Source organism: Corvus hawaiiensis, chromosome Z, assembly GCF_020740725.1.
Source record: "Corvus hawaiiensis isolate bCorHaw1 chromosome Z, bCorHaw1.pri.cur, whole genome shotgun sequence".
NCBI classification, from domain to species: Eukaryota; Metazoa; Chordata; class Aves; order Passeriformes; family Corvidae; genus Corvus; species Corvus hawaiiensis.
Window position 1 is genome coordinate 23,097,570 of NC_063255.1, and position 25,234 is coordinate 23,122,803.

At 39.2% G+C, this 25,234-nt stretch overlaps 1 protein-coding gene across 5 annotated transcripts in view; it reads right to left on the reverse strand.

Moving 5' to 3' along the window:
• Positions 1-25,234, reverse strand: part of SMAD2 (SMAD family member 2) — a 50,452-nt gene that overhangs the window by 13,666 nt on the left and 11,552 nt on the right. For 2 of the 5 annotated variants that reach the window (XM_048291800.1, XM_048291799.1), the window contains exons 3-5: positions 3,351-3,440; positions 2,019-2,212; positions 1,402-1,536 (exon numbers count right to left, since the gene is read on the reverse strand). In XM_048291800.1, coding sequence (XP_048147757.1) covers positions 1,402-1,536; positions 2,019-2,212; positions 3,351-3,440 — 419 coding nt within the window. Of the gene's footprint in view, positions 1-1,401; positions 1,537-2,018; positions 2,213-3,350; positions 3,441-17,815; positions 18,042-25,234 lie in introns of those variants that run through there. The other 3 variants (XM_048291801.1, XM_048291802.1, XM_048291803.1) reach the window with 2 other exon arrangements.

Sequence of the window (25,234 nt, forward strand, 5' to 3'; positions counted from 1 at the left end):
TTCTATCTTAGTTTACAGCATGTGCTCTGGAGAGGACCTTGGGGTCTGGGGCACACTAACCCCTACCTACAAAGCCTCTAAAGTGTTTAGTCTCTCAGCTTGACAAACAAGTCCAAGAATGTAGGCAAAAAGCACTAGGAATACAGAAGCTGTAAAAAGGTATAACAGGGGTATAAAAGAAAAGGCAAAAATCTTCATGGCATCACCTGCATAAACATGTGAAGATCATGTGAATTCCTACAATCACCCTGAGCAAACTTCCTGGAAATAACTACTTTAGCTCATTTCCATAGCACTGGATTTGCAAAAGGTGGCTTTCCAGTAAGTTGTTTGCAATTGTTATCAAAACCCTTCAGTTTCAGTCAAAAAAGTACACACAAGAAATCAACACCAACTTCTAGCACTTTAAATTGCTCTATAAAGGTGGCAACACATGTGGCCAAAATTAAACAGAAAGGTCAAATTAATTGATTGTCTAATGCCATTTCAATTCTTGGATATATTTAAAGAAAACACAAGCAACATTCTGCTTAACACCTGTAGGTACAATTTTTACATTGCACATATTTGAGTTCTGGGGCAGTCATCTCATTCTTTCAGAGATTCCAGATGTGAATTTTCAGCTTATTTGTAACATGAATGAATGTATTAAACATTTATGAGCAAACTTCAGCTTTACTTGGTTTTACACTCCAGGCAACTTCCTGAAGAGATACGAACAGGAAGCTGGGGCAGGAAACAAAGGTCACTGATTTTATGTTTCAATGAGGGTTAACAAGGTTTTGGGTGCAGCAGATTAGCATTGGCGTTTGTTCTGGGGTGGAAAAAGGGCCAAAGAGGGGGAGGAGAAATTCTTTAATAGTTCAATATTGTTAGGTTGTTCTTTCATACCAAAAAGACAAAACTGTATGCACACAATAGTAACAAAAAGCTAAAGCAGACCATTACTGATGTGAACTACAGATCAAGACACTTTTTAAGTCACTGCTTTGCAACTTAAAGGTTTTCTCCACATATTACATATGATGAGATCGAGCATCAGTTAATTACGCAACCTGCAATGCACAGCATTTGGCAACCCCTGTATGTTTGTGGAAGAGGCTTAAAGCATAAGGTGAAGATCTACTTTGCACTTATTAGCATTCTGAATCTTAAATAAGCTAATGAAACCAAGTAAGCTATTGTGAAATGACAGCAATATGGTTTCACACAGGATCATGTTCTGCAAACAACAGGGTTTAGGTATTTCCATTGGAATTAACACACAAAATCAACTAAATCTAATTTACTGGTGTGTATTTCAGTTAATTTGATCACTTACAAGGATGAAATGACCATCTTTGTTCCAGTGGCACAACGTGAGAACACACTGTCTACAGGCTGTGGGAGTTCAGAAAATACCTGGTATGTAATTGCTCTGTGGTTCAATCCCAGCTGGAAAGTTAGTGTTCTCAGGAATGGAATGAGTATAGTCATCCAGAGGCGGCAGCTCCGTTAGGATCTCAGTGTGGCGCGGCACAAGCACAGGAGGCAAGACTGGAAAAGTAAAATTCAAAAAGCATTGGTAATCAAAATACACTACTCTGTGAGCTAAAGGGAAGAAAATAAATCTAAAAGACCTAACAGTTTCGTCAGATGTTTTGAAATTTTCTGGAACTCAGCACTGCTAATACTACATTTGCACAGTTAGTTACTGGAAGAGATGGGATTCCTGGGGTGCCTTAAGTAATACTATTCCACATTAGCAAAGGTAAGTCAACTTTTTTGTCCTATTCAGTCTGAAATGCACCTGGCCAGCTGGAAACTGCTAGCAGTCTTGGAAGTGTTTATAAACAAATCTGTAAGAATTTTTCAGTAACTTTACTATTAAAAACTTTCAGGGATATGATCTCAAAACTGTATCTCTAAGAATCTTGCACTTCTATCAAGAGGACCTTTCTCTTATTTTTCATTTAAAACACTATGCTGAACAAGCACACACAGATGCTGCAACAGAAAGTCGGAAGCAGTCCTCCTACCTGGTGTCTCCACTCTCTGGTAGTGGTAAGGGTTTACACATACTTCATCCTTTTTAAGATTAAAAGCATATTCACAGTTTTCAATTGCCTTAAGTTCATGGTGGCTGTGAAGGTCTGGCCAGCGCCACAGGCGGCAGTAAATGACATGTGGCAATCCCTTGCGGTGAGACACCTGCAGACGGCCATCGAGAGATCTGCAGGGGAAAGATGTTGAGAAGCGTTTACAGACTGCGTGCCGCCTCGGTCACTCGAGCAACAGAGCACACACACGGCTAGTTCATTCTCAGAATTCAGTGCATTGACTCTGCTAGTGACATTTACACTCTAGTTAAAAGGCTTCAAATGCAATGAAAATGATAGTATCAAGCAATGACAACTTATTTTTGAGCTGCTCCAATTATTGCCAGTGAATTTAGTGTTCATTAAAAGCCACTTACATCCAACCAAGTATTTAGAATGATTGCTTCATATACTTTTTTTTAAATGCAGAAGACAGTTGTTAAAAATAAAATCACACACTTAATGGACCCTTCCACTGCTAAAGGCACCTCAAGGCTTTGCTGTGGCATGGATGCTTTATGGTTTTAAGCATAAGAATTCCCACAGGACTGCAAATAAGCCTATAAGCAGTCAGCTGCCCAAGTGATCCACATGGCAGTATACCGGTAATGCAAAAAAACATGAATGCACATCTTGTAAGGGCTGTACAGTTTATCTTCTTCACTTCATCTGCCTTGCTACCAGCTGAAAACGTTTTGCTAGTTTTAAGACAGACTGCATATGCTTACACAAATGCAGATGTTTATGATTGTTATGGGATGGGAGACAAACCTCAATACACAAATCAAGTAATGTGACATGAAAAAATAAAGACCCTGTTTAGAATTTGCCCACCATTAACTACTAAAGAATTTACAAACAATTCATTAGTAGCTCGTATCTGAGCCAAATAGCAAGATTTAACGGAAAGCTTGTGGCATACAAAGCAGTTTAAACACTTTGTAAGATTAGGTCTAAAGAATTACGTTTTCCAACTTTGTTAATATTAATACCAAATCATGTTAGAGCTTGCATTTAACAAGTCTTCCCATTCTTTCAATAGCACTGGCATGAAAAAGGAGTAATTGTAGAATTAAGAGTTTCATTGGTCAAAACATCAGCTGTGAACACACTGATTCCTACATTGGCAAGGAAATACTTCAAAATGCTGCACCATGAGAGGCCTAGGAATCATTTTAGTCTATTTTACAGCTAAAGCATCCCATTACAGACCCTCCAAAGCCAATCCCTCCCACAAGATTTTTATGATGCGAGAGAGGGCAGAATATTCACCTGGTTTGTTCAGAGAAGCTGTAAAGGCCTGTTGTATCCCACTGATCTATCGTGTTTGGTGTACTCAGTCCCCAAATTTCAGAGCAAGTGCTGTGCATAAATTGAAAACAAAAACAAAAAATTGATATGAATATGGAACATGGTTATTCAAAACACCATGATGTCAAACATGGAAAAATGTACAGAATACTTCCTTTCACATAGAAGATAGAGCACTGTTAGACTGGCATTTAAACTGACATCTCATGCTATATTTTCTATATGAAGGAGGCTATCAAAATGGAACAAGTGATTCAAGGTAAATGATAAATGTTTTTAAAGGTGAACAAGTTCTCCGGTTTTAAATAATTGATACAGTTGCAATGTTCCTTAAAACACGCAAAACTTCCTCAGCCTAGTTCTTTATAAAATTCAATTTTAAAAGGTAGTTTCTGGGTTGTTTTTTTCTTCTTTTTTTTTTCCTTTTTTTTTGGTTTTTTTTTTTTTTTGTTTTTTTTTTTTTTTTTTTGTTTTTGTTTGTTTCTAAACATAAACTGCCCTAAGACTTGAAACAAAGGCCATGTGTATCCAAAAATGAACATCACAATCTAAAGTTCAAGTACCACCACTTCAGCATTAATCTCATTTTCCATTCACGCACTAATTTGTTGCTATTTCAAAAAACAAAAAATTCAGACACTGAAGAAGTCACATTATAGGTGATACTTCACTGTTTTCTGTACTCTCCTTGATTAAACAGCTAAATATTCTTTCACACAGTATATGAAACATAAAACATTTAACACAGTTTTACAGTGTAGTACTTTGAGATTCAACTACAGAGTAACAATTTTAATTGCTAAATCAAGCAGGAGAAAAGGAAAGACAACTGTGTCTTTACCAAACTGGTTCAAGGAGAAGATCACGACAACAAAGATAAAGGAATAGTCAGTCATAGACACAAACTAAAGCAGAGGAAGATTTAAACAAAGCAAGAAAACAACATAGGATTGTAAAGAGGCAGCAGACTTTCAGAGGCATAAATGAAGCTCAGTTCTATAACATACTTGCTCAGTGACCACTGAAAACAGACAGTTTATTTTATAGAAGTAACATACAACTAAACCTCACACCTCAGAAATGAAGAGAATTTGATTCACAAGAAACTTGAATCTCTGCTTCCTAATTATGCAGCCTGAAGCTTGGCTGGCTGCTACATTACCTTTAAAATTAACAGGCTTGAAAAATTTGCAAAAGGAAGAGCCCAAGATCACCAAACTTCTGATTTTAAATATAAGTGCTATGACTGAAATCTAAATTACCAAGTTTAGCCAATACACTCAAGTTTGGATTGAGTGCTTCAGAAAAGAAAAGTGAGGTTGGTGTTTTTATTTCTCTTCATTACACAGGGAAAATTCATTAGCATTGCAAAACAAAAGAGCAGACAGCACAGCACTGGACTTTAAACCACTTTCAGGGCTGACAACCACCTCAACTCCACAGTGAGTTCTAATAAAACCGAAGTGTTGGCTACTGGTGAAGGGAATGAATGCATCTTGCTCCATTCTTGCCTCTACCACACACCTCATTTCTAATGCCATCCCAGGGAGGCTGAAATGTCCATGCCAATGAGAAGTAACCCAAATCAATAAACTGACTATTGACCGAACAAATACGGCTGAAAATACATGTCTTGAGTTACTTTTCAGGCAGATCTCTTCTATTCACTGTAGTTATACGAGCACTACAAAGGAGAAGTGAGAATGTAATTGTGGGTGGCAATGGCCTGCATTTATCACAAATAAATATGTTAAATAAAATGCAGCCTTTTGATATTTTACTGATTATAGACACAAGTAAAATAGTAAAATCTTGTACTAGATGACTTTGCCTAGTAGAGAGCAGCAGAGAGCCAGAGATGAAGGCCCATTCTCTGGCATAGATCCAGCTCTTCACAAAAGCCAACCATCCCGAACAAGTTGCATCCATGTCGGACACAAGCAGCGTCACAGCTCTCCAGAACGAGTGGGCAAAGAGGGATCCTGCCCATAGCTGCATCAGCAGAGCCTGTAGCCTCTCTTTTCCACGTTCCTAAGATGTTGAAAGAACAGTGGGCCACCAGAAGCTTTGCAAGGATTGAAGTAGTTGCCCTGAAGACACATGGGCAGCCTGTGGGACACCAGGGAGCATCTCTGCACTGTACTGTGTCCTTAAATATGCATCACTACTGCTGGTAAGACAGATCATCCTGTACATGCAATTAGAAGAACAATCAGCAGACACAAAGCCTGCTGCATATTAATTGACATAGTGAGCTCTGACAGCTCGCTACCTTTGAGCAATGGATCCTTCATACAAAGCAGTGCTCCAAAGCTGACACTGTCACACAGGATTACATGTTCCCAAAACTGTGGGGTGCATCACTGGTGTAAGCATGACAGGCCATGCATTTGGTTCACAAGGCTTTTAAGACAGCACATGCAGAAGTAAAATTGACAAAACACAATGAACAGGAACAGTATTTTATATTGCTAACCTCTTCTCTCTATAAATATTCAAACTATCAAAGCTGACAGCATATTCCACAACCTACAGAAAGACAAACAGTATCGTGAAGCAGACTGTGTGACAGAGCCACAGCTTGGAATGAAGCTCGAAACACCATGGAGGAAGGACAGGCCAGGAGGCACAGAAAAGTGATCAGTTAGAGCAGCAAAACTGCTCCAATAGTCATTGGTTTACACGACATGCTATCTTCTGGGACGCGTATCTGCTTAGAGCTGGGATTAGTATCAGTGTTTTACTGGCTCATCTACACTAGGACTATACTTAAACTCCAATAATGCACAATCAAACACAGAAGAGCCTGCAGGAAATCATTTTATATGATCAATAAAGTCAGCTCAACAAAGCTTTTACTGTTTGCTGAAAGAAACATCCAAAGAAATAAAGAGGTTTCTCCACTTCCCGCTGACATAAAAGATCCATTGCCTACAAGGTGCAAGAACATCCCCTCACCACATCACCCAGGCAATAAATCAAGACACTTAATATTCACACACACGCGCACCAGATCAAAATAAAATTCCTCACAACCCTAAAAGCCATACTTCATACACAGTACTTCCATGAAAGGCCACAGTACTTTCATTCATACACAAGCCATTGCCTGACAGAGGCAATGTCTACTCATCCCTGAGAGGTAGCACTGGAAAGGTGACTGAATTCTGAAAGTTTTTTTAACCACCACTAAAACCATCTGAAAGTAGGACAGAGGTACGGATTTTTAGTAGTGCAGAATTACTGCCTCAAAATAAACAGAGATCACTCACTCCTAAATCTACCTTTCTGAAGCATCCAAAATCCCATCCAATGTGAACAGTCCTTTCCATGCCTTAGTCCCTAAAGATTTCAGGGGAATCAAGGACTAACATCTGTACTCTTAAGTCAAGCCTTGTCTGGAAGTATTTCCAGGCCCTGGAACATGATCATGTAGGCTAGAAAGCAGCTAGGACATTCCCCAGCATTAGGCCATGCCAATTACTGTTCTCCCACACAATTCCAGGTCTGTGAGCCGCACACCATCAGGACCCACTCACACTGGGCAGTTCAGATGCAGCTCCCCTGCTCTACTAGCTAAGGGTTGAAGAGTATGGTCAAGGCAGTTTTGAGCCAGTTGGACGTGGTGCCTGGAATGTTCCCAGGCACGTCTAATTTATTAGGAGGGAGGCAGCCAAGACATATCACCATTTCACCTTCAGTAAGCACTCCAGCTGAAGCCTGGAAGCACACTTCAGGCTTTGTATTTTACCAGACAAGGGGGTTTGGTTTTGAACTCACTGTACGCTATCACTGGTAAGCCATCATTGTTTTCAAAATACAATTTGGCTTCTGTGTCCAAGCTGTACCTAAATCTTTCCTGTGCAGACAATAAACTCCAAAACACAAGCTCAAAGCTAATGTATTTCCTCTCTCCTGAGTGAACACTTTCATTCCGAAGAGCATTTTCACTGCTGTTCTCAAAACAATTTGTTGACAGAGATGTCAACATCTGGTCAACAATACAAAAGCTAGTTTTTTATCTTTTCAACACTTTTCAACATTAGCTCAGAATAGCAGATCCCCATGTTCTGTGGCCTCTAGCATGCCCTGCTTGAACAGTAGATTGTTACTTTTGCAGATCCCACAAGTGAGTGAATTCATTAGAAGGGACTTCAGGGATATAAAGCACCAATTTGGCTCAGTGTCCCAGATGATTTGGAGGTCTAACAAGAGAAAACTATTTCCTAGAGAAAGGAGAAATGCTGAAAATAAACCTGGAAGGAGTAAGAACTACTCTTTGAGACCCAGGTACTTTTAGGGAAAAGTCCAAATCTAGCAGGTATCTGGTTAAGCTGCTACACACTAAACCTGGGACAACTGGGGTTTGGGACTGATCAGGGCACTGATGTGGTGAAGAAAGGATCAGACAAGGTAATACATGGTGGAATCAAAGCTACTTCTGTCAGAGTCTTTCCCTGAAAGGAAAGGGCTGTAAGAGCTGGTGTTTCAACTTGACTTTTTATCTGCTTATAAGGAGCAGCATCTCAGATGATACCGTGCAATTCTGGCAAGAAGAATCTTTAATGTGGCTATCAGCATGCAACAGTACACAGTACACCTTCATTTCTTCCATTTCATCATTTCCTTTAACAGGAAAATCTGAGTTCCAAAAAACCTGTACTCTGGGCAAGAAATTACCTACACAGCAATGAGCTGTAGCAATGCTTCACAATTTTCAGACAAAATGCCAAAACTGACTGTCTTTATTCAGTAAGACAGAAAAAACTGACATACACAAGAAAAATGTGGACACAGGAAAACCCTAACTATTAAAGATAACCTGAAAGTATTTGTATTGTCTTATCTGCATTACATGGATGATGTTCCCAGTCATTATTCCACTACCTTAGTGAAATAACATTTAACTGTAACTCTACTACAAAAACTGGACTATCAAATCCTGGTGCAAATACAGATAAATTATTGATCTGCCCATGAAAAATGAACATGGACAAACAGTTGGTGCTACACTCACGAGTAAGAAATAAAATTGTTTTAATGTAATGTATCTCTACCAGAGGAATAATATTCCTATCAAAATCCATACCAACAGCAAAAAAAAAAAAACCCTACATGAATGAAATAGTTTAAAGAAACACACTGTAGTGATCTTCTTGAGTACAAAAATACACACAGACATCATATCAACAGAAACACACCGCCCAAAACCAAGTTCTTGTATTTGATATGATTAGGTGGCAAAGGACACTGCAGGAGAAGGCTGAACAGGGTAAGATGACCTGTGACAGCACAACCTCATCTCAGTGAATACAGAAAGACATTTGCATCTTGGCTTGCGGCAGTAGTAACTCTAAACTAGAAACATCAGTAGCTAGAGATGTATATACACAGACCAATCCACAATCCCCTCACTGATGTCCAGATGCCAACTATTAAAGCCTTTTGGTACTCAACATAGGCTGCTTAATTAGGATCAGTTTCTAAACGCAGTTAAACGCCAGATGTACTCATTTGCAGATCCAAGCAAGTATGTGCAAGTACTGTCCAGATATTCATGGCCACAGCATCAACAAGCTGACATCTACACGTGGCACTGCACATCCTCCAAGACATCCCTGTGCTTTCCCCAAGTGCATTTGCAAAGTAGGAGATACAACCAGGGATAAAGGTGGTCAGTCTTGTCAATAATACTCATTTTTTCAGAGATGCTGTTTATGTGAGGCTATAGCTGAAAAACCAGAAGCCAGCAGAGCTTTAAACAGTATCCTGTGTGCACCAAAACTATTACACACTGTGCTTGGGCTGCAAGCAATTATTATTACCAATTTTTACTGAGGAACAGAATCAACAAATAACTATCCTACCACTATTTACAGTGTTGGAAATCCTGTGTGCTCAAGGTACTTTTTGTACTAAATGAAGTGCTTTCAACAAGTAAAACATCAGATGAAAGTAGGCAGAACCACTTCAAAGATATTCACATATGAAGTGCCAGAAACTCTATAAAGAAGTTGTTAAATATTGCCACAATTCATATATAACTGCAGTTATATATTTTTCTTCAAAGTCTTGCAAGGTGGAACAGCTGTAAAGGAGCTAGAAGGCACTGCATTCAGTCGACAGCCTCCTCTTCACCTGAAGTGGTAGCACTAGAAATATGACAAATAAAACCTGAAATGCAAATAGCATGTGGTAGTCAAAGCCCACATTATAAAGAAAACATTATAGAAATGGTCTTGGACATTTAATTTGCTTATTTGTGAAGTATTACACTGAGTCTCTAAGATCCTTCCTGAATCTCTCACATCTCTCAGAATCTGCAGCCACTAACAAGTCTGCCAAGTTCATGTTGAAGGCAATCTTCTCCATTTGCCTTTCTCCTCCATCTTAAATATGAGCCTTTCTCCCCTGAATCTGATTTGTCTGCCCTTACATTTTCTGAGACATTTGTAGTGCTGGAGCTGTGGCTGACATGAAAAATAATTTCAGCAATCTGTGACAGTACTCCACTTATCTCTTTTAAAATGTGAGATGAGAATCAAAGTCAGTTTTCCAATTCTAGAATTCTCATGCAAAGTCTTCCCTATAGAAGTGAGCCTGACACTGGTTTTCACTCTGTTTTTACTCAAAGACTAAACAAGAAAAAACACAACAACAAGAACATAAAAATGATTAGGTTTTCCCTTGAATTAGAGAAGTTACTTATACAAGCACGCAAGCACCTTTACACCAGCCTAACATTTACTACACTTACAACTTTGACTGTTATTTTGTCAAGGAGGCAGAAAAGAGGCGGAAAATTTGCTTCAGGAGCTAAATCAAGCCATCCAAACTGGAGTTAGAGCAGTAAGAAATGGCCACTAGACTTATGGAATCCCATTTTCTCTTAACAAATGGGCAAATGCCAGTGCTGCAGCATTGTTCATGGCTGCTTCTGTAAAGTTGACCTGAGAAAACAGGTTGAAGTATGCAAACTCAAGATCTGTATCTTGTATACTGTTTTAGAAAAAATAAATCCATCTTGCTATGTAAGATCTTCGATCCAAGACTTCAGAACAATACACTGAGCAGGAAACCAAAGCAGGAACACCACAACACTGAGTTAGCCTCCAATTTCTCACTGGTGTAGCTACACTGAAGCTGCACTCCTGCGAATACACTCCCATTACACTCCACTGATGCTATCTTTGAGAAAAGGACCAGTGAATTGATGTACAGAAGAACAGAATTCTCCCTCTCATACCAGTTATCTTCTTCCTGATGCAACTGAGATTCAAGAACAGCTAAGGAGATATATCAAGCCTTTGGAGCTAGTTCAGAGAGGGTCTCAAAGTCTCCAGTAATAGGAAAAACTGAATTGAATGGCTTAGGTGTAACAAAGATGAAACTAAGTCAGCAATTAAAAAAGTTCACTGGCTTACATACAGTATTGTATTCAGCACAGACACTTCCTACCAAATCTGCCTGATCATGGTTTCCTTAATTCTGGGTTTCAAATGAAAATATGTGTAGCTGCTTTTATATTTGGATTTGATAGTCCTTTCTATACACTGACAATTTGCACTTTTTCCCTATTACAGCCTAAAATGCCAACAAACCAGAGGAGCAATGCTAACTGTATTACCTGTCTTTCCAAACAGCACCTCAGCTAGCTGTATAGCCTGAACAAACACGCTCTAAAACGCAGTTTGATCGACCTAAGTGTCTCAACTACTGAAATGGATGTTGCTTATGTTTCTTTTCCCCATACTGGGGGTGACAGGGGAAAGGTTACTTGCACTATGCTCACTTAGGAAAGACTGAAACAACCTCCAAAAAGGACATTATTGATAAGCTCCTTTAATGAGATCTCTACCATACTCCTCCTTCAAATCATTTTGCATCCCTGCAGAACTGATCAATGTTTTCACTTGCATCTCCAGCATCCCATCTTACAGTGACATAATGTCATCTGCTCATTAAGTGTACAGAACCAGGCATACACATTCATCAAATGGAATGACTCAAAGCTACAGCAGTTCATTCCTGCTTGTCAATGACATCAAGTTACAGAGGTCCTGATCTCATTATCTTGCAACAGAAAACGTAAAGATTCAGTATGAAATGTAATTCAGTATGAAATACTGATTTCTCTTCCAATCACCTGCTAGAGGGATGAACTAGTAAGTTAACAAAAGTCAAATAAAAACCACAGGTATGAATTCTTCCTGAAAATTATTTACACTGCTCTGTGGTGGCACTCGCCTTTAAGAGAAGCTGGACAAAGGTTCTTCCATTGAGACCATTCTGTGATAGACCCTGGGGTAGAAAAGCAGACCCCCGGAAAAGTTCTGTTAAAGGGCAGTATTAGCAACCAGAGTAAATGAAAATTTACACATATTTACACATAACTATAGGTGGATAGGTAGTTTGCCACCAGAATCCCCCATTCTTCAAAGGAGAAACAGAGCCTGGCAAGTCTACGAAAAGGATATTAAGTAACGTCTTAAAAAGCCCTGGACTGAATATTCTTGCAGAACTGAAAGTACAGATTTCTCTCTCAGTATAAGTTCAACAAAACAAGAGTAAAAGTGTGAGCTGGGCACTGAGCTCCTACAACTAGGAATGCTTCCTCAAGTGTCTCTAACCCCTCAGATTTACTTATTTAAGTAACTGGCCTTACATAGTTACTAAAAAAAAGAAAAAAAAAATTTGTTTGCCTTCCTCCCCAGAATCCAAAAGCAGACCTTTATGCTTCAAGCAGAAGACAGAGATTACTTGCTGAAAACTGTAACTGCACCTTATTTCCCTGCCTCCCTCCACCCCACATACACATTCAGGACACACTACAGCCAAGAAAAAACATTTATGTATGTGCATATTTAGTGGAATATAAATCAGGAACCATTACACAACCTCTCACCTTTCAGAATGCTTTGACAAATAAAGTTTACATAGAATTTTATAAAGTATATTCAAAACCATTACATCAAATACAAAATGCAGCATCTGAACTGAGGAAAATGACTTAATAACCTTCCTCATAAATGGATGTATGCTAAAAAAATTAACACATCAAAATAGCCAGAAAAGCAGGAGGCACAGGATGCAATTAACCTCTCTAACACTGTGGGAAAAGAAAAAAGTCATTCAATGACTCCCATTTACTTCAGATTAAAACTTCAAGGATGTCCACAGGGGACACAAAAGTGGAACATGATGTACAAAAGATACTGTTAGAGCCCAGCATGTGAGCTGCCCAGTGTTTGTTTCAGGGCCAGTAGCTAGTTTTCTCCAGCTCTGCTGAGTGCCAGGCCAACAAGTGATCTTGATGAACACTCAAGGCTCCTGCTGCCTTTTCTAAAGGCACACTTCTTCCTGGTCACATATGCAACAAAGTGCCTACACAGGAAAAATACAGATATAAGGCTCTTCAAAGCACTTTATCATCCTCCCTTCTCCCAAATCCTGACATGCTAGCCCAGTGCTGTTAGACAGAATAAAGCAGCTGACAAAAATCACTGCTACCTTTATTTTTCTCTCAATGCTAGGAGATCCTGGAAGGATAGCACCTCAAAGTTCAAGAGCAATTTTCCCAGGATACCATGGAAACCAAGCAGAAGTAAAATATTTCTTTCTTTTTTCATTATCCATATGGTCTGTTCAAACGCAGATCTGATCAAGGAGTCTCTACCCGGCGTTCAAAGGCAGGTGGGGAGTAGAGCCTGAAAACTTCTAAATGGCAAGGTCAAGCAGCACAGAGGTGGTGTCAGGGCTCAGAAATAAAAGGTATGCAATGCAGCTCAGCCTTCTTCAAGACTCAGCAGGGACTTGGCCACAAGTCTTATGCTCAAAGACCAAGGATGTGGAGCATCCAAAAGCAGCCCACAGAAATCATGAGCTAACAGCTTTGCTGGGAAACTTGCCCTGCAGTTCCCTACTCTCCACCAAACACCACAGCTTTCAGCAGCTCAGCATCTCACAAACACTGAAGCAGTCTAACCGGAGGTAAGAAGAACCTAAGCACAGAAAAACTGCCCCCAATCACATATTCAAAACCAGCCATCAAAACTAATGACTCCTAGATGCCCTGTATCTAGTGAAGATGACAAGCGTGCAACACCATTCACAATGGCAACTCCCTAAAGACTAACCAAGGGGTGGAGGAAACCCAACGAAAAAAGCAAAAACAACAACAATAAAGAAAAACCTATTACCGTGTGAATCCAACAAGCTCTGAGGACAGGGATGTTTATGCTTTAAGACGGCATTCTTGAAATGGTAACTTTGAATTCCTACACTGCTTTCGTTACACTGTTATATTCAATAAAGGTTTTCTAACTGCTGCAGTTTCTCATCTTTAGAAACTTAAACTACTCTATGATAATATCAGGCAGCGGGTTGAGATGACACTCAGTGCATTTTCACAGGTTAATGCTATTTCTTTACAGCTAATTCTTTACAGACCTGAAACTCAGAAATATCAAAGGACAAAGTACCTGTACATGAAGACCTATCCAAGACAATAGTGGCTGATATATTCACAACAAATTGGTTTGTTAACAGCAGGCAAATCTCACAGAAGATCATACTTTCAACAGACATTAAAAAATGACCTTTATCTCAAGTTCTCTAACCACTATTAGTCACAGTAGGGGTGGTGAAAGCTTCCCCCACAAGCTAACAGGTACAGCTATCAAGCAAGGGCCAAGTCAAGTAATTTTTCTCGAGTAGTCCGTCATCCTCCAAGAGGGTGAGTGGCTGATGCTACCACTTGCGTGGGCTGTTTTGCAACTGATGGACAGCTGAGAAAACATGAGATGTTTTGATTAACCTTCCCAAACTACTGTGTATTCGGGGTAGTGAGGGGGAGAGATTAGCTCTGCAAGATATTTCCCTTGTCCACAGTCCTCAAAAAGTATGTTAACTTGGCAAAAAGATTACTCCTAGAACAACAGTTACAGGATCTTTTAATACATTATTTCAAACTGAACTTTCCTCTGGACAACCCCTATGAATTACACACCCATCTTGAGAAACCCAAGAAGAAAAACAGAGGTTATACGTTATGAAGTGCTAAATGCAAGGAGGCCACCACAATCCCTGCTGCATTCCAAGCCATGCACACCTGGAAGACAGCTGGTGAAGCAGAGAATACACTGACCTTGATCCACATCCCAAACAACAGACTGTCTTTAAGAAAACTTTAAGAAACACCAACTATTATATAGCTAAAGCATAAATGTTTCCTATAAGGAATTTTAAATGAACGCTTAGAGAACGCTTCCCCAAGCAACACACTATGGCAGAGAACCAAATGATACTTGTGACATCACTGTTTGCCAAAAAAAATACAAAATTATGCCTGAAAATAACATCACCCACACTGACAATGCCCTTATTAAAGACAATTCACAGCTAGCAAGGAAGCCATAAAAAGCCTTGAAGAGTTGAATTGTTCAGATAGAAGCAAGCAGTATTTTATTTCTAAAATGCACTTTGCATCTTTGCTTAGATATTATATTACATTATATGCTTCTGATAAGGCAAAATCAAGAAAGTAATAGCAAAGGTGCCTAACTAGAGGCCTCTACTCTCCTCAGGCCCAGAAGAGAAGATGGGACCCCACAGCAGATACTATAACCAGAATACTGGAATATGCAGGAGACACCTCTAGAATAAGAATCGAAGCTACTTCCTGAGCTTTGCTGACTAGAGCTTAGGCAGAAAGGATGTGTTAACACCTTGGCCAAGTCCTAAAGTCTTCACCACCTTGCTAATGATCCACACCCACAAAATGCATCTGAAGACTGTGCCCACAAGTCCTCTTGCCTTACATCCAATTGCTTAACAGGTAAAGCACCTTCCCAGGACATCCAACAGTTTCTTTTCCTCACTCCACCTACCAGAAGTCAGCCCTGATCTACCACCACCTGCCCTCTGCTGAGGTGCCAGTTGCTCTGCTCTCTCTCTCTCTCTGTCCTATGGCAGCCAAAAAGATGGGATTTTCAAAGGCTCAAAGAACATTAACATTGAACTTAACAAATACATGGATTTTTCTCTAAGGACAGCTGCTTAAATCCTTCTTGGAATCTCTGTGGTTGTTGGCCAAAACGATGAGGGGTTCCCAGAGGATCAAAAAACACATCAGCACTCAACTCCAGTAAAAGTGTCTTCCCATCAGTGAACAGAATTACAGAATTTTTTAAATTACTGCCATTAATACAGCTTGCACTAGGTAGAGCCCTTCTGCTTTCCTCCCACATTCATCTAATTGAGACATAACAGTGGACAGCAAAGCATTAATTTTTGGGTACTAACTCTGTTTAGACAAGGCATCAGACTGCAAGACAGGTACATGGGACAAACAGAACATTAGACATTCAAAATTAAAATGCAGAAGAACTGAAAAAGCATTTTTGTTATTAGTTTTGTGGATTTTATGGGTAGGGACACATTTGAATTCCTTTCCCTGGTATGGCTGTTGAATTTATATTCAAGTTCCCCTCACTGTAGCAGAAGGGGATATTTATGACATAAAGAGAGTAAAGAATTATCAATGAGCTTGGGTGACTGGACGCTGTGCTGCTGTAGGCTTATGCAAACACAGCAAGGTTCAGAAGCCACTCCTGAAAAATGTAGTTGGAGTCCATGAGATGAACATTTGAATAATCTATTAAAGAGACAAGACTTTTTCAGCCAAACACCTGAGTCAAAAACCATTTCAAACATGACTTGTGTCATAAAGCTGCAAGATTCCACATCAGATGGTATAAGCCTTTCTTCATGTTACCTTCAAAACTACAGCATGAGTTGAAATTATTTCAAGTATCAGAGGAACTCAACCTGAAGCCTTCCACAAAACTAACGAAAACTAAAGACCAGTTCTGGGAGGTAACTCACTAATTTAACTAAACAGTAACTCTGAAATTCTGGCATTTAAGCAAAACTGAGTATGCTTCATTTGCACTGGGCTTTTCTCTATCCAGTACTCAAGAAAAGAACAAAGGAAGTACCCAAAAAAGGGGTCTGTTTACCTACAATTATGAGCAGAGATTCTAAGTGAAAATTTTCAACTCTTGTTCTAAAACTGGCTTGTACATTTTGTAATGGAAAGTGACAGTTTGGAGGATCTTTCCTGCACAAACGCTGAAGTCAGATTACTGTGCAGCACTTGTTCAAGGGGATTTCCCCAACCTCATTGTTCTTCTGCCAATTTTAAAGCATATGCAGCGAGATGTGAAGTTACTACAGCTCCCGATTGTTCTCTTGTATCCTGCCAGTCGGCCTCAAACAATGCAGTGTGACAGAAGCCAAAGAAAGCTGTTCATAATGAGACTATGGCACTTCACACAGTAAATTTTAGAAGCTTTCCACCAATCAGCAGTGCAACTGAGTCAGTGGAAAAAAAAAAAAAGCAAACCCCAAGCAGTAAACAAGACATGGGAAATTACTTTTATTAAATTAGCAGGTGTACATTACAAGCAGGATTAAATCAGTAGGGAGCCTATTAACAAGCTATTTGTGTTCAAAGCTGCAGCAGTAAAGGAACTCCAGTATCTTGTTTAGCCTATAAATTCTTCCTAGGCTAATAGCCTGAGCTACATATTTGGGAAGTTTTTCCTGTAAAATTGGGCGGGTTGTCATAAAACAGTCACACTAGTAAAAACAGCACTGAGGTGTTTTGTTACAGTACCAAGAAAATTAAAATGGCTGACTTCTACAGAAGAATATAATGAGGAGAGGAATCTTCACCAAACTGAACAGCTGGCCAGATACAAAGGCACAAGTTACCACAGCAAGCTACGGAATAGTTCAGCATTGACTGGGGCTGGGTAAAGACTAATTCCTTTATTGGAGAGAAAAAATAACAACTACTTACAAGATAATTTTGGGGTCAGTATTGACAATAAAGCACAGTCAACGTATTTTTTTGGAGTGACTAATACATCGTCTTAATGACAGCACGACCTGACTGTCAAGATGCAGGTATTACTCTTCCTAGTCAGAGCTTTCTACCAGAACCTACTGTGCAGGTAAGTTGCTAAAGTAACACAAGTAGCCCCAGTATCAGCTGTTAACCTGATAATTAATCGCATATTTAAAAAAAAAAAAAAAAAAAAATCAAGCAAGCTTTAACACCTATTTTTGTTTCAGACTCTTCCTGCTTCTTACCGTTAAGGCAATCCTAATGAAGTACAACACTAACTTGAACAAAAATTTTCACAAATTCTAACCGCTCACATTTTCACCCCCAAATTTGCTTTCACATCACTGATATTCCAACAGCAAAACATACTTTATGGTTACTCCCTTAACAATTAATATGCCTTATACCAGTGAAGTGAAGGTGGCCTTATTACAATCCTTAAAAAAAAAAAAAAAAGAAAAAAAATCTCCATTTATAGACAGAAAAATGACAGCAAATTAAAAGCTTAGGTTACCTGGGAAAAAGCAGCAGAGCCAAGGCCAGAATCCACATTCCCCAATCCTTTATCCAGTGTTTCAGTTAGTATACAATATCATCCTCAAAATTCAACACTTTTTCCTCCTGACTCAAGAGACAAGTGCTTTTGAACTATACAGCATTTTGCTACTGGCTAAGTATCTCACACATTTATATTTTTACACATTGACCTAGCTCAAATGACATGCCAATACTCTCTGCCTGGCACACCAACTCTAAATTATGTGGCTAAGTCACATGGCTTCCTGACTCACACGAGCTTAAAACTGGCAGCCCTAAGTATCTTTATTTAATACTCTAAGACTTCCTTTTTCAGGATGACATCGTTGTAAGATGCTGTAACCTGAGCTATGTCTACACTAAAGCTTAACCTCAGCTACAGCAATTCAGTCCTCACCACTAGCCACAGCTGTGCCACAAAACAAGTTAACAGTTACGCTTTAGTATTTGTAATTAAACCTCACTCAATTACACTTGAACACAATTGCTAGTCTTAACACCCCCTGCCATGGGCAGGGACACCTTCCACTATCCCAGGTTGCTCCAAGCCCCTTCCAACCTGGCCTTGGGCACTTCCAGGGATCCAGGCGCAGCCACAGCTGCTCTGGGCACCCTGTGCCAGGGCCTGCCCACCATCACAGATAGGAATTCCTTCCCAGTACCCCATCTAACCCTGCCCTCTGGCACTGAGAAGCTATTCCCCCTTGCCCTGTCACTCCAGGCCCTTGTCCAAAGTCCCTCTCTTGGAGCCCATTTAAGGTACCTGAAGGGGTTCTAAGGCATCCCTGGAGAGAGACTATTCCAGTAGGAAGTGGCAGTAGAAGAAAACTAAGCTATTAGAGGGAAAAAAGCATTACCTTGTGCTCATATTAATCCTGTGTCCTTCTCTACACATGAAATATACCAACATCATGAATCAAATAGGAGAAAACTAACAAAATTAGCTTTTAGGCAATAATGTGGAAATTATATTGAAAGGGTTAATAAAAGAAGGAGTAACATGGTTCAACACGGTAACATTACCAACATTGCCATATTAATTGCTAAACTCAAGTTTAGACATTAAGATTCAGGGAGACTTGAAGTCAAACCTCATGTGAATTTTTATTTCCCACTGTAGGTCCATGCAGCATCTAAAGGTGTTTTGCAGCCTACAGATTGAACATGTCATTTTACATAATTACGGCCAGTATCCTGTTGTCTATAAGCACATCCTTTAGTCTTTTACAGAGAACAATATTGAAGTGCCACCCTAATTATGGGACTGCAGAGTAGGGGCAGTTTGATCCTCCTGCTACACCTTTCCAATGAACACATCTGAAGTATTCACACCACCAGGTATCACAAGGAGGAGCACAAGATTATGAAGCTAATCTTGGCTAACCCTCCACAAAATCTCAGCTGTTTCTTGCCATACTTCCAGAAAAGATTTCTTTGGCTTTGTTCTGAAGAATTGTTTTTATTGAATTTCCAACAAGAGAAAAGCAGAGGGGGGTCTGCCTCATTCTCATGAGATGAGGGAGTCATGAGAAAAGGGAGTCAGTTTACCAAAAAACAATTTACAAGCATGTTACTCCTGTAATCTCAGCAATGAAAAGGATACTTCAGTGAACTCTGATGCATTGTCTTAAATATCTATACGTATTTTTGAAAGCTTAAGATGTTCAACTATAGTTTTGATACATTTAGAGAACTAATTTACATCTAACTGAATGCATCCAGACTGAGAAACACACGGTTTGAGAACATTTTTAATATATTAAACTATGATTAAGAGTAAGTGTCCATCCCCAGCTTGAATACTGGATTACCCCAGCTCTGCTACAAACTATTGGACAGTGCCAAGTTTTGTTTCTGGGAAAACAGGCTTCACCTCTGTCTGGACTGCAATGTTATTTTAGGATCTACTATGCCAACCCAACTGCCTACTGCTGTCCTCTTCACTAACTCATTCATAGCTTAGCAGATGTTGGGAACTCTCCTAGAACAGTTCCCAGTGAAACTCTCCCTACTCTCCAGTTTGATTGCTGAAATCACCCATGTACTATGGCTTTAACTCGAGAATGAACAAAGGAGTACCTACCTGTATTGCTGTCCTCTGAAGTAATCTATTTTGGGAAAAGATATTAAAGCCTGAAAACAATCTATTCTAGAAGCCACATCAGCTTGACAGCTCTGCTCTACTGGTGATCAAAAGCATTCCTAAAACTAGGTTACTGCATGCATCACTTTCCTGCCAAATATTCCCAAGAAATCCAAGAAAACATGCTAACTGGTAGAAGAGGAGGTTTTTTTCCAATAAGAACTGTGCTCTTTATACCCAAATTTACTTTTTACTCATTTATGTGAAGAAAAAGGCATCAAAAAGCTATTATTTTAAAAGATTTGTTTGTTTTCAAACAGCATTTACATGCCAGTTGTCCCATCTTTGAAAAGGGCATTTCTTTGCCCAGTGTACACTCTTGTGTAGAGACTGATATCAACACCTGTAAGTTCCACATATGGAGGCTCAGAGTAACTAACAGAGAGAGCCAACCTTCAGAAAACAATTCTAACAAATGCCATAAACCATGCCTAGGCTCCCTGTCTTACCCACAGTGCTAACTCACTGTAGGGAATGAGGAAAGGGCTGCAGGGCAGGCAATCAAAGGAATAACATTTATATAATAGAGAAACACAGGTTTTTTTAAAGGATTTTGATCATGTCAAATGGCCTCATTTTCATGTGTTCGATAAATTCTCATCAGATTCTGCAGTTTTAAGTACTGAGCCATTGTAGAATACATCAGAAATACAGGAAAAAATTAAGATATACTGGATTTATTTCCCTGATACTTTAAGCAAGTCTAAGAGAAGAAGTCAATTGTCAATAGCATTGTTCACTTCAGCACGAAGAGCAGTCTTTCAGGCTCAGAAGTCACATGGATATTTACTTGACAAAAAAAACCCCTAACCAAACAACAACCAAACCTAAAAACATTACAGCCTTCAGATGCAATCAAGATATGCTACTCTATTTTATATTCTTTAGAAAAGAGTATCAGAAGGTATTCTGAATGCAATGCTTAAATAACAACACCTTATTTCCCTAACAGAACCAGGGTGTGATCAATTCCATGGCAGCAGTTAAAAAGATTACCAGCCTTCACTACCGGATGAAGTAAATGCCATACAAGTATGGCTTTAAAACACTTGAGATATTACTACTTCATCCTAAAAAACTCACAGAAACACCAAAGTCAATGAAGCTGATCAGTAATTCCAACCAATCACTTCATTTGTAGCTGTCTGCTTCACATTCCCAACACTCCCTCACAATCTTCCACATTCCCAAAACCATGGAACCCATTGCAGGGCTTTTTCTTTGATTCTGAATGGTACAAAAAACCAAAATTCAACTCATATTGGAAGTAGAATGCAGGTGCTCTAGAAATCTAACTGTGGACTGTGAATTCCATAAATCATCTATATTGTTACTCTCATTCTAGAAGTCAAAATTGGGAAGCTGCAGAAAAGCAAGCAAAAATAAGCTTCTAAAAGCCACAGCACAGAGATGCTCTCCTCATGTTAAAAATGACAGAAAGAGAGCATATGTAAGACCAGATAATACTAAAGCTCTAAGGGCAAAGCAGGCTGAAAAGCAAGAGCTTGACAGGAGTATTAGCCCTCGCTCTGCTGTGGAAGCGACTGCTGCGTTTCACCTGAGACTCTGAAGCACCTGCATGGAACCAGCACCCCAGAAGAACATCTCTAAGCTGCTATCTCAGAAAATTGGGGTTTTAAAACTTTACTTCAGCCAAAAATCTGTCAGATTGCTTTACATCAACATTCCACATTGCTCTGCATTTGTGATGCAATTTAATATAAAGCAGCAGTAAAATTTACCTCCTCTGCAGGAAGTAAAGCTGGGATTCAACTGTAACTACTGTTCCACATACAGTACCAAAAACAACTATACATAATAACTGTAATATAACTACTGCTGTTAATGTCAAAAAAATTTGTCCAAATTCAGTGCTTCCCTTCCTCTAGCTGTTTTTTAAAAATTTATTTCCAATTTTGCAAAAATAGGAACTACAACAGTCCAGTCAACATTATTCCAAACCTGACCCAACTAAATTCTTTTATTAGTTGTACATTACCAGGCATTTTAGCAAAGCAACTGGTTTTTGGTCTCATTTAAAAGAAGCAAAAATAAAGCATGAAGCGTATCTTTACTCTTTTTAAGACAGAAAAACCACTTAACTTATCACACCAAAATATTGGGATGCTGAAACTAGTTGTGTTTCTGTACTTTGGATTCCAATTCTCTGTGCTGTTACCACTGAAACAACTTTTTAAATGAAGATAAGACTACCAATATGCCAGTTGATTATTCACTACATGGCATGGTTTGGTTCGTTAAATGCTTGGATTTTAGCTGTCACTAGTTACAAAGCATTTATGGACTGGGTTTTGAGGAACCAGGTCTAGTGGAAGATGCCCCTGCACATGGCCATGGCAGCAGTTGAAGCTAGATGATCTTTAAGGCTCCTTTCAACTCAAACTATTCTAAGATTCTATGATTCAAAAGAATAATCCAGGCTAAGAAGGAAGAAACTGCTCCATCAGAAGAAGGATGCTCACACTGTTTCTTCACTGACTGCATCTTGTGCCCATGTCAAAACTGCAACGGAAAGCATGAAGACAAGCTCTTAAATGCCACCAAATTCATTATGTATTCTAGAAAAGTGAACTCATGTGCCAACATTAGTTTCAGAATACATAGGGATTATTTGATTAGAATCCCACTGGCTTGCTGGGAGGATTCAGCGAGATAACTACAAATTACTTAGAGGGCTGGTGTCAAAAGGACTTCTGTACTTATTTAGCCTCTGCTCTAGATTACTGACCCACTTATGGAGAGCTAAGAAGTCCTGCTGTGCAATGCCAACACCCACTCCATCTGTTTGTTTCTGCTTTCTCAGAACCTCCATTAGTCTCCTAAGAAGTTGTGTTAATTACCACATGAGCAGCTTTTGTGTAGTACACACAGGATCAGCCTCCCTTAGTGTGCAGTCACCTTGACAAACAGCACAGGAGCAGAACAAACCTGATTCACGTGATTATTGATAACACACAGTAAGAAATGCAGATTTCTGAGTAGGTGATTTAACACAACTTTTGTTCAAGCTGCTCCTCAGTTTTGCAGAAAGTCTGTAGGAGTTTAGATGCTTTAAGTTTCAATGATGAAAAAGTATACTAGAGTTAAACACTGTATCAAACTCTCTGGAAATCTCCGAGGGGACCAGAAACTTGGGAAATTGCAACTGGAAGTTTTCTTGAGGGAATAATGCAACAGTGGCAAACAGAAGCATCCCACAACGGTTGTCAGTATCTACAGCAAATAAAAGAGCATTACTAAGTAAGACTAAAGCTAGCTAAAAAACCAACACACACAAAAACCCTCCCCAAGCAGAACAACATTTGGAAAGCTAGCCCAGCTGTCACATCAGAACTGCATCTCAGCAGCTTGGCACCACAAACTTCCTGCTGACTAGTAAGGAAAAAAGTTTCAAATTCAGCATTTTATTATTTATCCCTGCTGATCTGCAGATCTTTAAGACATTCATTAAAGTGGGTCTCAAGCAGTGGTTTCATTAACTTACTAAATCCAAGAACAGAATCTCCAAGAAGTCATTACAGTACTGAGTTGATGTTTGTTATTTCTTGGGAACCCAGACTACTGCTGTCAAAGTGAAGTAGTATCAACAATACAAAACCCAGCTATGAAATTCAAAATTTCTGTATGGCACTGCTGGTGACCCTGATATCACCCTGCCCCTTAATGCCAAAGCTATTTTTTATTTTAAAAGTAAACCCTGTATAATAGCCAACATCACTTGAAAAACTCTTTCTGGCTTAACTCCTCGGGTACTCAGGAGGAGTAAAATCAAGGTCCAGTCCTTTTTACAGCTGAGTCGAGGATAAAGAACAGCAAGAACTGCTGGTCCCAGAACATTTGTATTCCATTTTAAAGAATTATTTATTATGTCTACTTTAGCACAAACGGTTATGCAGGCATACTCATAGCAGACTAGAGCCTACTCAAAAATAATGATGTATTAGAATATTGTTTGTATCTTCTAACAAAATTCAGTGTAGACATCTGTTCTTCTGAGGTAGCAATATCTACTGCTCCAGTGTCCCTGCAGGAGAGCTTTAGAAAATCCAAAAGCTCTAGAACATAGATACACATTTTATATCAAGTGCGTTTAACTTCTGTCATATAACACCTTCCAATTAAGCATTTCATCTTAGTCACAGTAAAGACTTGCTAAATACATAAAGTCATCTCAAGAAATATATAACCTTACAGGTTCCAATCTTAGTCTGCTGATAATACACTAAGATAAGAAAGTGCTAATGTTTTTTAATTGATTTGTTTCCATCTGGCAAATGGAAAAAAGCAGAAGGGAAAGACAGAAAATTTTGGGTATATTCTAGGGAAGAAAATACAAGCAGAGGGCAGCATTAGAAACAAAAGGTGAACAGAATAGAGAAAAAAAAAAAAAAAGAATTAAAGTAGTCATTCATTCAGGGCATACTCATGACCTTCCCAGACAGCTGTGTCAAATCTGAAACAGAATGCTGAAACCATTATCAGATAACAGCTACAACACATTTGATATACAGAATCATTAGTGACATCAGTCAAATCTAGTTTGCACTATGATTAATAAGAAGTTTAAAAGGAGCTGGGATGAATGTGCTAATACAGAAATGAAGTTCATATACCAGATGTACTTCCTCTTCCCTATAAATAATTTTTAGTGTCGAATGCCCGGAAAAGTGAGATCCTCTAACTTTTTCAGGGAAAAACCACACCTGTGAAGTGATTTGATACTTCTGTCACACACAATGAGCTTGCCTGGCACCCCAGTGGGACTTCAGTGCAACATGAATCAAGAGCAGACTGCATTATACTTACAAACATAACCCTTGCTCTCGCACAGCAGTTGCTATGAATTAAGCTGGGAAAGTCAAAGGGGTAGAATGCAAGTTGTTCATCTAAATGTTTGTATGTATCAGGAGCAGAAGAGTAATTCTAGAAATACCCCAAGTTATTAAACAAAAGTGTTTTCATTAAATGATAACAATAATTACAGTAAATAAACTGGTCTTCAGACAACCTGCCTCCAAAGATAAAATTTCCCGTCAAAAGGGGGAATGGAGGCAGCTTGTAAAATTTAAACTAGCAGATATAACTGAAAATAATTAGATGACTGAAGTGTTGACCAAGGAAAAACTAGTCTTTTGGGTTTTTTTTAAAGTGAAAGTGTTGCCTCAAGTATGCCCCCCTCCCCAAGTATAGACAGGGTTATTAAATAAAAGCATAAGGCAGTGCTAAGAACTA